The sequence below is a fragment of the Scyliorhinus canicula genome, chromosome 24 (genome assembly GCF_902713615.1).
Source record: "Scyliorhinus canicula chromosome 24, sScyCan1.1, whole genome shotgun sequence".
Taxonomy (NCBI): Eukaryota; Metazoa; Chordata; class Chondrichthyes; order Carcharhiniformes; family Scyliorhinidae; genus Scyliorhinus; species Scyliorhinus canicula.
The window spans coordinates 21,093,013-21,108,116 of record NC_052169.1 but is presented as its reverse complement, the minus strand read 5'-3'; the positions used below and the strand labels follow the sequence as shown (position 1 = coordinate 21,108,116).

The 15,104-nt window shown below is 44.3% G+C and overlaps 1 protein-coding gene across 4 annotated transcripts in view; it reads right to left on the bottom strand.

Annotated features, from left to right (window-relative positions):
* Window positions 1-15,104, bottom strand: part of LOC119956801 (cytoplasmic polyadenylation element-binding protein 1-like) — an 82,057-nt gene that overhangs the window by 9,225 nt on the left and 57,728 nt on the right. For 2 of the 4 annotated variants that reach the window (XM_038784233.1, XM_038784235.1), the window contains exons 6-10: window positions 10,487-10,600; window positions 7,419-7,523; window positions 6,622-6,758; window positions 5,952-6,150; window positions 338-432 (exon numbers count right to left, since the gene is read on the bottom strand). In XM_038784233.1, coding sequence (XP_038640161.1) covers window positions 338-432; window positions 5,952-6,150; window positions 6,622-6,758; window positions 7,419-7,523; window positions 10,487-10,600 — 650 coding nt within the window. The remainder of the gene's footprint in view (window positions 1-337; window positions 433-5,951; window positions 6,151-6,621; window positions 6,759-7,418; window positions 7,524-10,486; window positions 10,601-15,104) is intronic. The other 2 variants (XM_038784234.1, XM_038784236.1) reach the window with 2 other exon arrangements.

The following is a 15,104-nucleotide window of genomic DNA, read 5'->3' as shown; positions in this document are numbered from 1 at the left end:
TCCTTCGGAGTGTTGGTGCAGACTTGATGGGCCGAATGGCTTCCTTCTGCCCTGTAAGAATGCTATGAAACATTTCCTGTGTGCGTGGGTTTCCTCCGGGTGCTCCGGTTTCCTCCCACAGTCCAAAGATGTGCAGGTTAGGTGGATTTGCCATGATAAATTGCCCTCAAGGGCCCAAATTGCCCTTAGTGTTGGGTGGGGTTACTGGGTTATGGGTGGAGGTATGGGCTTGGGTAGGGTGCTCTTTCCAAGAGCCGGTGCAGACTCGATGGGCCGAATGGCCTCCTTCTGCACTGTAAATTCTATCTATCAAAACAGATTCAGAATCAAAATTTACCTTCTTAGTGAACTTTGGAGTCTTTATCTCTACAAAGGCTGCACCCACTGCATTCAGGTAACTGCGCTGGTTATTAAAAGTGACTCGACCGGAACCTAAATACAAAGCAAGCTAAAGATTCAATTAGCCATGACACCATCTACATTGTAAATGTACAAGAGTCTCCAATGCAAAATTCTGAAAACGTAGTGGCTCAAGCACTTTGGAATGGAATTGTAAGTTTATTGTACAACGGGCTGCTTACATAAAAATCAACCTTTCTTAGTTACTTTAGCACATTTATTCCAGACGCCATTACTTGTAGGTCCATCCATCCATCCATTATGGGCAATTATGGACTCCAGTCTGGCCTCCTAGTCTTTGGCCTGGAGTTTCAAATACTGCAGTAACAAATGTACTGGGTGCAGAGGGAAAGAATCTTCAACACTAATCATTTCCGTTCCCTAGATTGGTTATGGGATAGCTTGACAAATGCTGGTTTAGCACAAAAATGAAATAAAGGGCAATACTAGTTAACTAGAATTCCAGACCCAATCTGGAAAATTTTCATAAAAACACAAGGCCAAAAAAAATTTGAAGTATATTCCTTAATTTCTGCATACAAAAATGATTAGGACACTGCAGGCACTCTCTTCAGGGCAATTTAGGATTAGCAATAGCCAAATTGGTAAACTACTCTTATGAACACCACAAAACTAGCACTGGAAAATATGCAGACATGCCGAGAACACCATGTGGCTCCATAATTCAATGGTTCCCACTATAATGGGAAATAAGATGGCTATTGCTACAGTGACAAATACAGCTGGCAGGTACCACCTGGTTCATGAAAAGGGACCATATACTGAATTGAAAGCTAAACTCCAGGTTACCAAGCTGCTGCTTCTGCAGCCCGCGAGCAAGATTAAGAACAAAGAAAATTACAGCACAGGAACAGGCCCTTCGGCCCTCCCAGCCGGCGCCGATCCAGATCCTCTATCTAAACCTGTTGCCTATTTACCAAGGTCTACTTCTCTCTGTTCCCCACCCCTTCATATATCTGTCCAGATGCATCTTAAATGGTACTATCGTGCCCGCCTCTACCACCTCCACTGGCAAAGTATTCCAGGCACCCACCACCCTCTGCGTAAAAAACTTTCCACGCACATCTCCCTTAAACTTTCCCCCTCTCACCTTGAAATCATGACCCTTTGTAATTGACACCCCCACTCTTGGAAAAAGCTTGTTGCTATCCACCCTGTCCATACCTGGGTGGATACCACAAGTTGGACATTCCACCTCGATGTTGTACAAAGCAGGTGCTGCCGCTGAATACTTGGGAGTGGGGAAAAGTGTTAAAGGTGAAGTGGAAAAGATAAGTAGAAAAGATCAATCCCCCAAGGAGTTCCCAATTTAGTTCAAGAACCAGGCAGTATCCTGCATCAGACGGTCGTCTGCAGGAATTAGTCTTTCTGCAATTAGAAAAGATAAAGTCGGAGATGATCCTGCCTGAAGGTGCTAACAAGAGAAGAGGTTCATAAAATGGATCAATGGCTTAACCCCTATTTAAGCTGGAGTCACAAACAGGAAAGTCCATTCCTCTTCAGTCTTTACAGAACCTCCCTTCAAAAACGGAGCCAAAAAAAGGACCAACAACCATATTCTGAAATCACATTTGCCAGAATATTTCCATTTGTAATGTGACAGCCAGCAAGTCCCATTGAGCACTAACTGCAACGCTTACACTGAACAGTATTCATGACGGCGGCATACAAATTAAATCATTCCATAAATCTAGTTTGTGTTCTACCATTATTCCACCTTTTGAATTACATTCAGGAAAACAGACACAAAAAGCAACATTAGACTCATTATCATAGACATCAAAATTCTTTGGCTCAGTCAGATCAGGAGAGGATGCCTTCCAGAAAAGGAGGGGGACCATTTATCAAAATGAGGGAGGAAAAATATCACACCTGCTGCTGACTGAGATCCAGAGATCAGAAGGAAACAACTTTGTTTTTGATCAGAATATGGTGACTTAAAAAAAAAATCACTGTTAACTCTTTACTGGACATGCATCAGTACCTGCTACCAAGACCTACTTGCTGCTCTAAATGGAGACACATTATTCAAAGCCTTGACTAATTAGGCATTGATTTCAGGAAGCAGACAACCATGGAGCTCAATACCATTCAGAATTGCATCATTCCTTATTCCAGCAGGCTATGGACAAAATACCCCAGGGCCTCCCTGGAGTAATCTGCTTCCAAGGCCACACGCTCATCATTTAGAGAACCTAGGCAGGTTCCTGCATGGACTGGGAAAACACAGCATTTGGAAGTTTATTCATAAATCCCTCAGAATACCTAGGACATTTTATTTGTGTGCAAGGAGCAAGAGGGTAACCAGGGAAAGAATTGGCCCACTCAAAGACAAGAGAGGGAGGCAGCACGGTGGCCTAGTGGTTAGCACAACCGCCTCACGGCGCTGAGGTCCCAGGTTCGATCCCTACTCTGGGTCACTGTCCGTGTGGAGTTTGCACATTCTCCCCGTGTCTGCGTGGGTTTCGCCCCCACAACCCAAAAATGTGCAGAGTAGGTGGATTGGCCACGCTAAATTGCCCCTTAATTGGAAAAAATAATTGGGTAATCTAAATTTTAAAAAAAAAGAAGAAAAAAAAAGACAAGAGAGGGAATTTATGCGTGGACTCAGAGGAAATGGGTGAGATTCTTAATGAGTACTTTGCATATTCACAAAGGAGAGGGACAAGACGGATGTTGAGGCCAGGGATGGATGTTTAAATACTCTAGGTCAAGTTGTCATAAGGAAAGGGGAAGTTTTAGGTATTCTAAAAGACATTAAGGTGGACAAGTCCCCAGGACCGGATGTGATCTATCCCAGGTTACTGAGGGAAGCGAGGGTCGAAATAGCTGGGGCCTTAACAGATATCTTTGCAGCATCCTTGAGCACGGGCGAGGTCCCGGAGGACTGGAGAATTGCTAATGTTGTCCCTTTGTTTAAGAAGGGTAGCAGGGAAAATCCAGGGAATTACAGACTTGTGAGCTTGACGTCAATGGTAGGCAAACTGTTGGAGAAGATACGGAGGGATAGGATCTATTCACATCTGGAAGAAAATAGACTCATCAGTGATAGGCAGCATGGTTTTGTGCAAGGAAGGTCATGTCTTACAAACCTAATAGAATTCTTTGAGGAAGTGACAAAGTTAATTGACAAGGGAAGGGCTGTACATGGACTTCAGCAAGGTGTTTGATAAGGTTTCCCATGGCAGGTTGATGGCAAAAGTGAAGTCGTATGGGGTTCAGGGTGTACTAGCTAGATGGATAAAGAACTGGCTGGGCAACAGGAGACAGAGAGTAGTGGTGGAAGTGAGTGTCTCAAAATGGAGAAGGGTGACTAGTGGTGTTCCACAGGGATCCGTGCTCGGACCACTGTTGTTTGTGATCTACATAAATGACCTGGAGGAAGGTATAGGTGGTCTGATTAGCAAGTTTTCAGATGATACTAAGATTGGTGGAGTTGCAGATAGCGAGGAGGACTGTCAGAGAATACAACAAAATATAGATAGATTGGAGAGTTGGGCAGAGAAATGGCAGATGGAGTTCAATCCAGGCAAATGTGAGGTGATGCATTTTGGAAGATCAAATTCAAGAGCGGACTATATGGTCAATGGAAGGGTCTTGGGGAAAATTGATGTACAGAGAGATCTGGGAGTTCAGGTCCATTGTACCCTGAAGGTGGCAACGCAGGTTGATAGAGTAGTCAAGGCGGCATACAGCATGCTTGCCTTCATCGGACAGGGTATTGAGTACAAGAGTAGGCTGGTCATGTTACAGTTGTATAGGACTTTGGTTAGGCCACATTTGGAATACTGCGTGCAGCTCTGGTTGCCACATTACCAGAAGGATGTGGATGCTTTGGAGAGGGTGCAGAGGAGGTTCACCAGGATGTTGCCTGGTATGGAAGGTGCTAGCTATGAAGAAAGGTTGAGTAGATTAGGATGGTTTTCGTTGGAAATTCAGAGGTTGAGGGGGGACCTGATTGAGGTCTACAAAATTATGAGAGTTATGGACAGGGTGGATAGCAACAAGCTTTTCCCAAGAGTGGGGGTGTCAGTTACAAGGGGTCACGATTTCAAGGTGAGAGGGGGAAAGTTTAAGGGAGATGTGCGTGGAAAGTTTTTTTACGCAGAGGGTGGTGGGTGCCTGGAATGCTTTACCAGCGGAGGTGGTAGAGGCGGGCACGATAGTATAATTTAAGAGGCATCTAGACAGGTATATGAACGGACAGCAACAGAGGGAAGTAGACCTTGGAAAATAGGAGACAGGTTTAGATAAAGGATCTGGATCGGCGCAGGCTGGGAGGGCCAAAGGGCCTGTTCCTGTGCTGTAATTTTCTTTGTTCTTTATTCCTCTCAGCCTCACCCAGAAAGGTGGAGGAGGCAGCAGTGAAAGCACCACAGCCCAAAATGTCATGGAGCTTTGTTTGTTTCGGGGGACTTTTGAATTACTACAGCAAGTTAATTTCCAGTTTGGCCACCAAGGCAGGACCACTGAATAATCTGCCGAAAATTGAAAAATGGGATAGGTCACAAACCTGCCAGGGAGTTTCAAAGGAACTCATGCTAGAGGTCACTTCAATGAAAGACTGCCCTGCCCATCAACCTGGCTTACGATGCATCTGGACCTGGTGTTGAGCAGTCAACTTCGAAACGCTCATTGCATATGCCTCACACTGTCCAATGCAAAACAAAATTATGCTCAAATTGAGATGGTTCTTGGACTGATCTATGAAATCAAGAAGCTCCACCAGTATTTGTATGGGGGTAAATTCACATCAATTACAGACTACAAGCCTGGTTGTTTAGGCTAAATTACAAAAACTTACCACTGCATGCAGACACAAAAAGGTGGGCACTGATCTCAGTTTACCAGCACTAAACTGCATTTTGCTCTACTGAAAACCATGGCAATGGGCTTCCATTTCACCACAGCGCCACAACCTGCAGTGAAGTCACTACTTTCTATGTGAACTGGATAGACATGTTACCTACGAAAGCAGATCAAATTTGGCTGCAGGAGGATCTATGCCCTCCAAAGTCTACCCATGTACAATGGCTGGCATGCACCCAAAGAAAATGACTTTACGACATGCATAGATTTGAGCGAGATGGGGAAATCAGTTATTATTCCTCCAAAACTCCAAACAACCAGTGTTCAAGGAACTTCACCCAAGTCACATGGGAATCACCAAAAATAAAAGCAGTGACTGGTCTACATGTCTGGTGACCACACCTGGATAAAGATAGAGAGCATGGCGAGTGACTGCCTTCCATGTCAGGGAATGAAGTCCCCTCCTACACCTGCCCCACTCCATTCCACAGGCTTGGCCTGACTGCCCATGGCAAAGACAACGGTTGAAGCTGGAACGGAAACAAGTGGAACAGCAGAACCCGCCATTTCAATGCAAACCAACCGAGGTACTCGCCAACACACCCCTCCAGACCAAAGCACATTTGCAAACCACTTACATGTTAATTTGACATAATTGAGGAACACCAGAGCAAAACGGTCAAAAAAAACTTACTAGAAGACTCAGTACAGATTGAACATACCAATTGGATACTTGTGCTTGTCAGTATCAATACCAGCATATACTACTCCACCAAATAAATCATTCATGATCGCTGCCAAGGCTTCTGCATTCAACATTCCATGCAGTGCTCCAACAAACACAGTTTTGCTTGGGTCCAGACGCTGGGATGGGCTACGGACAAAGTTGCCGTCAGAAAGGACCCACGGTATAACCTGCACCTGAAAATAGCAGAGATTTACAAGCATGGTTTATAGAGAAGGTATTTGAGATTTTATAAAGTTTGGAAATAAAGTAGATGACTCCATCTACCACTTTCTTCCTCCCTGTTAGAGCTGCTAATAGGAAGTGTTTTAAGCTTAATGGATGTTGTTTTAAGCTTAAAAGAGAACTGAAAGCTCGAGTGGGGGCAACTGCACTACAGTTTAATACCTGGTTGTTTGGTTAATCTTGATTGATGTAGATACAAAGAGCTGTAGTGCTCACAGCATGTATAATTAGTTAATATTGCCAAATCACTGCATGCAGTCAGAAACTAGAGGAATGATCAAAAGCTCAATCAGATCATATAATACAAAACTGGTTTCATGCTACTCAAACATCAGGTGTCATTTTCAGGATAAAGAGACGGTGGTTTTTAAAAAAAGTCTACAGATAAAGCTTTACTAAAACCGCTCAAAAATGAGCATTACCTCTTTGCAGCGCATCCTGCGACTTGACATCTTGAAATAATATTCACTTGCACCATCGGTGCTCATAAGATCGTGCGTGCAGGATTGCAGTAATGCACGCACAGACTTCTCCGATTCAAAAACCAAGTAGACATAACCTAGCAATGAAATCACGCAGATCAGGCACAGAAATCCCAGCAATTCTCACACTCAAGTGGTAAAGTGGGAAGCACATCTTCCCAAATTAGCTTGGAAAGAAAAAACCTGAACCAAATAATTAATGGGGGCAGCTCATTGACAAAATGCCTACAGTGTTGGATTCGTACTGAATCCAGGATGTGATACTTGAACAGAAATGTAGATTAGGATTTCAAGTGTTTGAAAAAATCCTGTTCCAAGAAAGCAGTATTTATAATACAAGTTGGACTCGCAATTCATTTATTTATTTATATTAAAAACAGCCCACCCGAATTTTGGAGGGTTATTCGATCAGTAGGGCAAATTGCCAAGAGAACTGCACATCACCATCTTCATTATTAGTTGGTAGACATTTCAACCTAGTACATGGACAGCAGCACAGGTTTCGCAAAGGTCTTGCTACGGTTTACTAGTAAAATGGTGGCATCCATTACAATAAAATGCACCAGCCTTCACCATTAAGCTAGTTTGGTCAACATTTAACCTGCCTTAAACACCCTTACCCGCTATCCAAGTGGCTTAGTATCAGTTGTAGCTGCATGCATACCAGTGCTCTGACCCTCAACCATAGTGTCTGTCAGAACAGGTAAAGTGTCCTACCATGTCTCAGCTCTCATTACCTTTTGGCATATTACCTTTGGGTGGGCATCGAGGGTGCTTGCCATCCTTACCCGGCCATTCCACACTCAATGAGCCAAATACCCTGAAAGTATTTATCAGTCCAACTAGGGAGGAAAGGCAAGGGAAATGAAGGTTATAAAAATATTAACCGTTAATGCTTAAAAAGAAAACTACAATGGCACCAATCAAACCATAAAGAGAACAGCTCATCTTGGGTCACTTTTTAAATTGACTACAAGTGGCCACATTAACTCAGGCAGCACCCCCCACCCTCGTTTGAAATCAGTCAGGTGCGCTGAGAGTCCTACAATGTTAGTTATCTACACTGAACCACGTTCAAGAGTGACTTTTCCTGCAGTGTGCTATTCCCACTGTTTTCAGATCACGAGTGAATTGTTTCTACCTCTATTAGGTGGTAAAGGAGTTTGTGTTTAGAGCAGGCGCAAGACATCTGCCACTGGTCAAATATTGGTACAGTCAGCTGCCCAGAGATCAGCAACTATATCTCTTCATTATATCAATTCAAATTAGTATCATTTAATGTAATATCCACTGTTCAAGGAAAGGATAGCTGAGGAGTGAATCAGGAATCCCTCAAGTGCAGAAAGAGGCCATTCAGCCCATCGAGTCTGCGCTGACTCTCTAAAAGATCACCATACCTAGGCCCCAATCCCCATAACCCCACCTAAACATTGTACACTAAAGGGTAATTTAGCATGGCCAATCCACCTAACCTGCACATCTTTGGACTTGAGGAAACCAGGGCACCAGGAGGAAACTCAAGACACCGGGAGAATGTGCGAACTCCAGTCGACCAAGGCTGCAATTCAACACAGGCAGTGCTAACCACTGCGGTGAAGAATAGATTAACAATGGGAGATATTATGCTCTTTGTACATGAATCATCCAGTGAATTGGGTGCCAAGAGATCTTTTAGGAGGCAAAATGTCGATGCTCCATTAAATGTGGGCTGCTCCAAGTTACAGCCTGAACAAATATTCAAAATGGATGCCAGTGTCCAAAATATTTAGCAGTAGTCTCTTCCTTTACACGGTTTAATTATTTATTCAAGGGAACAGGCTAGCTACTGTGATAATCTATTTGGGAGCAAATTTGTGTCTCTCCCTCCCTCCCTCCTCTCCAATATCTTGCACTGCTCTCGATGCTAGACTGGACCAACAAGGGGAAATCAGCCTCAAGTGTTCGAAAGGTAAACAGGTAAAGCCAATTTGGGAGTTTACAAGGTAGAAGGGTTAGGTCGCAGACATTTAATCTTTAAAAATTGAAGTGATTTGAGATATTGGAGTTCCAGGGCAAGGAGGAAAAAAAAGACAATTAAAAGTTTTATGCAGGAAGTGAAATGGCACAGTCTATCCAGGAAACAGAGGTTTTACATTTAAGAGCATGCATATATTTTTTGCCAGTGCTGACTGAAGAGAGTGTCAAAATGTAGAGTAGGAAACGTGCTGTCAAGATCACCTCAGGCCAAGGTATAGGAATAATCCATCTTCAACAGGATCTGTTTGAAACCAAGTAGGTTCAATTTTTAGTATTTACCTTTCTGCCTGTATATTTAGACAAACCATAAAACTAGACGGGCAATATCGGAAGTAGCAAGTAACCTCAAAAATCAAAACTGTCCAATGTTGGCCAATAAGCATAGAACGATCTAGTTGCTGGAGGAAAATTTTTTAAATCACGTTTGGTTCACGAAAACGTGCGATTTATGGGCAATTGATTTCTCCCTCCCCACTGCAAGTTTAATATGTCAAACCAATTAAAATGTTCACTGCATAAAGCTCAGCCAAACCTGGCAATGCAGTGCTGCAAGTAGCCACCCACTTCAACAAACATAGGCGCCCTCGAACCTGCTCTGCGATTCAATAAAACCAAGGCTGATCTAATTGTGACCTCAAACTCCCACTATCTGACTACCCCCATTAGTCTAGAATCCAGCTACCTCTGCCTTAACAACCCTATCTCTAGCACCCTGGGGGAATTCCACCCACCCACCCAAAAAAATTCTCATCAAGCCTAAATGAGAAACTCCCTCAACATCCACCTCAGGATCTTATATTTCAATAAGATCACCCCCCCCCCCCTTTTAAGTTAGCACAGTGGCGTAGTAGCACTGCTGCCTCACAGTGCAGAGGACCTGGGTTGATCCAGGCCCACTGTCTGTGGAGTTTGGACATTCTCCTCGTGTCTGCATGTGTCTCACGCACAACCCAAAGATGCAGAGTAGGCAAATTGGCCACGCAAAATTGCTCCTTTTGGGAAAAACAAATTGTTTTAATTTTTTCGCCCCCCCCCCAGTTTTTCTAAACTTCAATGGATTCAAACCCAATCTCTCTTCAAGATTACCCCCTCACTCCAGGAATCAGTCAAGAGAACCTCCTCTGGGGAGAGCACAGTGGTTAGCACTGCTGCCTCACAGCACCGAGGTCCCAGGTTCGATCCCGGCTCTGGGTCACTGTCCGTGTGGAGTTTGCACATTCTCCCAGTGTCTGCGTGGGTTTCGCCCCCACAACCCAAAGATGTGCAGGTTAGGTGAGATTGGCCACATTAAATTGGAAACATTTATTTAGTACTCTAAATTTATACAAAAAACAAGAACCTCTTCTGAACTGCATCTAATGTAATTTGTCCTTTCTTATAGGAGACAGAAACTGTACACAGTACAACAATAGCAAAAATCCCTCTTATCCGCCATTCCCCTCCTCTTCCTAATTACTTGCTGTACCTGCATACTGGCTGATCAATGTACCAGGATACCCAGATCCCTCTGCTCTGTACTACCAAATTCTGCAATCCCTCACCCATTTCCAAAACATGCTGGTTTCTTTCTGCCAAAAAATGATTCACAGAAAATAACCTGCACCACCCAAGCACTGGGTTAGAGAAAAATTACCTCAATTTGAATAGCTGAAAATAATCACTTGGCAAGTATAACCAAAACAAAATCACAAGCCATTTAAAACACCCATAACAGTGAGCTAGTTTTATTTGAACAAGAATGCAAAACAATGCCCTGCTCTTCCGCAAAGTTCAGTAAAGTAACATTTACCTTCAGTGATATCCCACGGTACACCACCCAGGAATACCTTGCAGGAATAGATCGGGTTCTTGTAATTACGGGGTGGCAGCTGGCCCCTCCAAGTAAATGTGGCTTCACTCATTGCTTTCAGGAAAAAAAAAACAAATATGCACAAGCATTAGGTTTCAACCCTTCCACAGGCCGTGCAGTTTGTGCATCCCACTTTCGCAGTCTTGCTGCGAAACAGCAGGCTTCAGCAACTGGGCTTTGAATTTATATAAAATATTGGATCATCTGTCTATCCTCCCACCAATACATGGGATTTGTCGAGTTAAGAATCCAAGCAGTTCGTCTCTGGACATGCAAACAGAACGAGTGCACCTGCCACTTGTAGAATGTCAATCGTATTTTAAAGAAGAAATGAAAGAGGAGAGAAAGAAGAGGTCTACACAGATCGCAGGGATTATGGAGTACACATCTGTGAATGAGTCTCTAATTCACTTGTCTCAGTCCGGAGGAAACAGTCTTGAACACAGATCGCAGGGGTTATGGAATACACATTAATAGGATGCACCCATTGGTGAGGTTAAAAAAAAGCTTTAAATTGAAGAAGTCTTCCAAATCTGTATACGGATTCAGATTAACAAAGGAAATTAGAGTCAACACGCATTCTAATTGGACAGCATCTTTTGAAGAGGCCATTAGAAATAGAATTTTAAACATTGGATCTTCTTGAAGATACATTAGTTTAATCTGCCCTCAGTAAATTAAAGCGTTGAATTAATACACCAAAAGTGCTTGCATAGCAATCACAAGTGCTCAAGGAAAACTCATTCCTTAATTTTAATTAGAGAGAGATTGTTGGCATTGCCATGACCAATTAAGCAATCCATATGTTGGCATACTTCCATCAACAAGATGGATACACAAAGTTGGGGGGGGGGAAGAGAAGAGGAGAGGAGAATCTTTGAAGGCCAATCCTCGAGGCATGTTCAGCCACATGTCACTGCAGGTGTTTTGACATCAACACCTGTTGCCAAGCTGCTGGCCATTATGATGTAGTGCATGCCAGCCCACAACGTTTCCCTCTTTTGCCAGAAAATGGTCATGTTCAGGGCCTGCCTGTTTTGTCACTCAAGGATTTTGGAAGCAGGCTCATAAACACTCCAACTGCCTGGTTCCAGCTAGTTTGCCAAAACAATTCAGCAACCACAAGTGCTGCACCAGGTGCATTTCGTAATGCATTTCGAAGTGCCTATCTGTATAAACTGCCCTAAAAAAAAGGGACACCCCAGACTTCTGTGGGAAATGGTTAAACACAAGGTAGCTCCTGGACTTTTGGTTCCTGGAGATTTTGGGTTACCAAAACTGGCCCATCAATAAGGAATTTGTCAGTAAAAATGTTGAAATCTATGAAGGTGTTGTGTTCTGCTGCTTCAGATATCACAGGCTGCTACTTGATGCAGTCTTAACTCAGGATGCTCCAGACTCTGAAATGAGTTCAACGTGTTTATTGAACTATTAACAGTTCTCAAATGAGTTTGACTCTCTGCTAATCTAACTGTAGTAACTCCGTCTAACTGTACCAGCTTGCTCTAAGCCACATGCTGGGGCATGATGCTGCTGATCAACCCGGTCTGACTCTCTAGATGTCTGTCTGTGGAAAGAGGCAGGGTGCGAGTTCCTCATCCCTTTTATATAGTGTTATGTCATGCCCCCTTGTGGTGATGCCACCTCAGTGTCCTGACTACCCATCGGTTGTACAAAGAAAAATTACAGCACAGGAACGGACCCTTCGGCCCTCCCAGCCGGTGCCGATCCAGATCATCTATCTAAAACGGTCGCCTATTTTCTAAGAATCTCTATCCCTCTGCTCCCTGCACATTCATGGATCGGTCTAGATACATCTTAAATGATGCTATCGTGCCCACCTCTACCACCTCCACCAGCAATGCATTCTAGGCACCCACCAAGAACTTTCCACACACATCTCCCTAAACTTTCCCCCTCACCTCGAAATAGTGACCCCTTGTAATACAGTCCCCCACTCCGGGGGAAAAAGCTTTTTGCTATCCACCCTGTCTATACCGCATGATTTTGTAGACCTCAATGAGGTCCCCCCTCAACCTCAGACTTTCTAATGAAAATAATCCTAACCTACTCAACCTTTCTTCATAGCTAGCACCCTCCATACCAGGCAACATCCTGGTGAACCTCCTCTGCACCCTCTCCAAAGCATCCACATCCTTCTGGTAATGTGGCGACCAGAACTGCACTCAGTATTCCAAATGTGGCCTAACCAAAGTCTTATACAACTGTAACATGACCTGCCAACTCTTGTACTCCATACCCCGTCCGATGAAGGAAAGCATGCCATATGCCTTCTTGACCACTATCGACCTGCGCAGCCACCTTCAGGGTACAATGGACCCGAACACCCAGATCTCTGTACATCAATTTTCCCCAGGGCTTTTTCATTTACCGTATAGTTCGCTCTTGAATTGGATCTTCCAAAATGCATCACCTCGCATTTGCCCGGATTGAACTACATCTGCCATTTCTCCGCCCAACTCTCCAATCTATCTATATTCTCTGACAGTCCCCTTCACTATCTGCTGCTCCACCAATCTTATGTCATCTGCAACCGGCTAATCAGACCACCTATACCTTCCTCCAGATCATTTATGTATATCACAAACAACAGTGGTCCCAGCACAGATCCCAGTCACCCTTCTCCATTTTGAGACACTCACTTCCACCACTACTCTCTGTCTCCTGTTGCCCAGCCAGTTCTTTATCCATCTAGCTAGTACACCCTGAACCCCATACGACTTCACTTTTGCCATCAACCTGCCATGGGAAACCTTATCAAACACCTTGCTGGAGTCCATGTATATGACATCTACAGCCCTTCCCTCATCAATTAACTTTGTCACTTCCTCAAAGAATTCTATTAGGTTTGTAAGACATGACCTTCCTACAGCCCTTCCCTCATCAATTAACTTTGTCACTTCCTCAAAGAATTCAATTAAGTTGGTAAGACATGACCGTTCCTGCACAAAACCATGTTGCCCATCACCAATTCCTCGTTTCAGATTGGTCCTACATTCCCGATATTCTTCCAAAGCTTAGTCTGTCTTCAGTCACCTAGACCTTATGTATGCTTCCTTTTTCCTCTTAGCTAGTCTCATGATTTCACCTGTCGTCCATGGTTCCCTAATTCTGCCATTTCTATCCCTCATTTTCACAGGGACCAGTCCTATGGTTGTCCTATTCTGAATGTTCATTGGTTGCATATCACGATAGAAGGTTGGTGGCAAGACGATTGCAGGGGGAATCCTTTGATTAAGACCGAAAGCCCGCAAAGCTCAGCAGGAGGGAAGGCGGCAGACCTGGCCTTGGGTGGGGATGCTCGTATCACGGTGGAAATGCTGACTGAGGTGATGCGCAGGAGTTTGAAAAATGTTTGGGACACACGTGATGCATGGCAGGTTGATGACCTTGAGCAGTCAATCCGGGAGAAGCTGGGAAAAACCCGGTTCCGTGAAGGAGCACAGAGAGGCGCTGAAGGGTGTGGAGGTGGCCTTATTGCAGAATGGGAATCAAATCACCTCATTGGAAGCGGAGTTGTCGTCAGTGACTGGTTGCACGAGGAGAGGAACAAGACACTCCAGAACCTCAGAATTGTGGGGCTGCCGGAGGGCCTGAAGCAGTTGGTGGGCGGGAGTTGGATCAGGCCAACAGAGTATCCGAGTGAAGTCGAGCCACTTGGGGCAGTTATTATTGGATTCCACAGCTTCCAGGAGAAGAAGCGGGTTCATCAATGTGGCAAAGTGAATTGGGGCTCGAGGTGGGAAGAAAGCATCATTGGAGCTTGAGGTGGGAAGAAAGCATCATCAGGACATACCAAGATGTCGGAGCAGAGTTGGCAAAGCAGCATGCTGCTTTTAATAAGACAAAGTCAGCACTATTCACAAATGGAGTCAGTTTGGAGTGGTGCTCCAGGCAAGGCAGGCTGACTTTTCTGTCGAAAGATCATTTTTCCCCAATACGTTGGAGGAGCATGCATTTGGACAGGACTTTTAAATGAATGTCGGGAAGAGGTTTTTAAGATAAGCATCACAAGGAAATCAGCAACGGGCAGCCCTCAAGGTACAAGTCCACTGGAGACGCCATATCCATGGCCCTGCACTCTACCCTGGAACACCTAGATAACAAAGACACCCATGTCAGACTCCTATTTATCGACTACAGCTCAGCCATCAACACGATCATTCCTACGAAACTCTCCAAACCGGCTCTTCCTTCTGCGACTGGATCGTGAACTTCTAACCCACAATCAGTAAAGATAGGCAACAACACCTCCTCCATGATCGTCCTTAACACTAGTGCCCCACAAGGCAGTGTCCTCAGCCCCCTACTATACACCTGACTGTGGCCAAATTCCCCTCCCACTATTTTCAAATTTGCTGATGACACCACCGTAGTGGGTTGGATTTCCAACAATGAGACAGAGTATAGCAATGAGATAGAGAATCTGGTGAACTGGTTCGACGACAATAATCTCTCCCTCAAAGTGAACAAAACAAAGGAAATCATCATCGACTTCAGGAAGCGTAGTGGAGAACATGCCCCCGTCTACATCAAT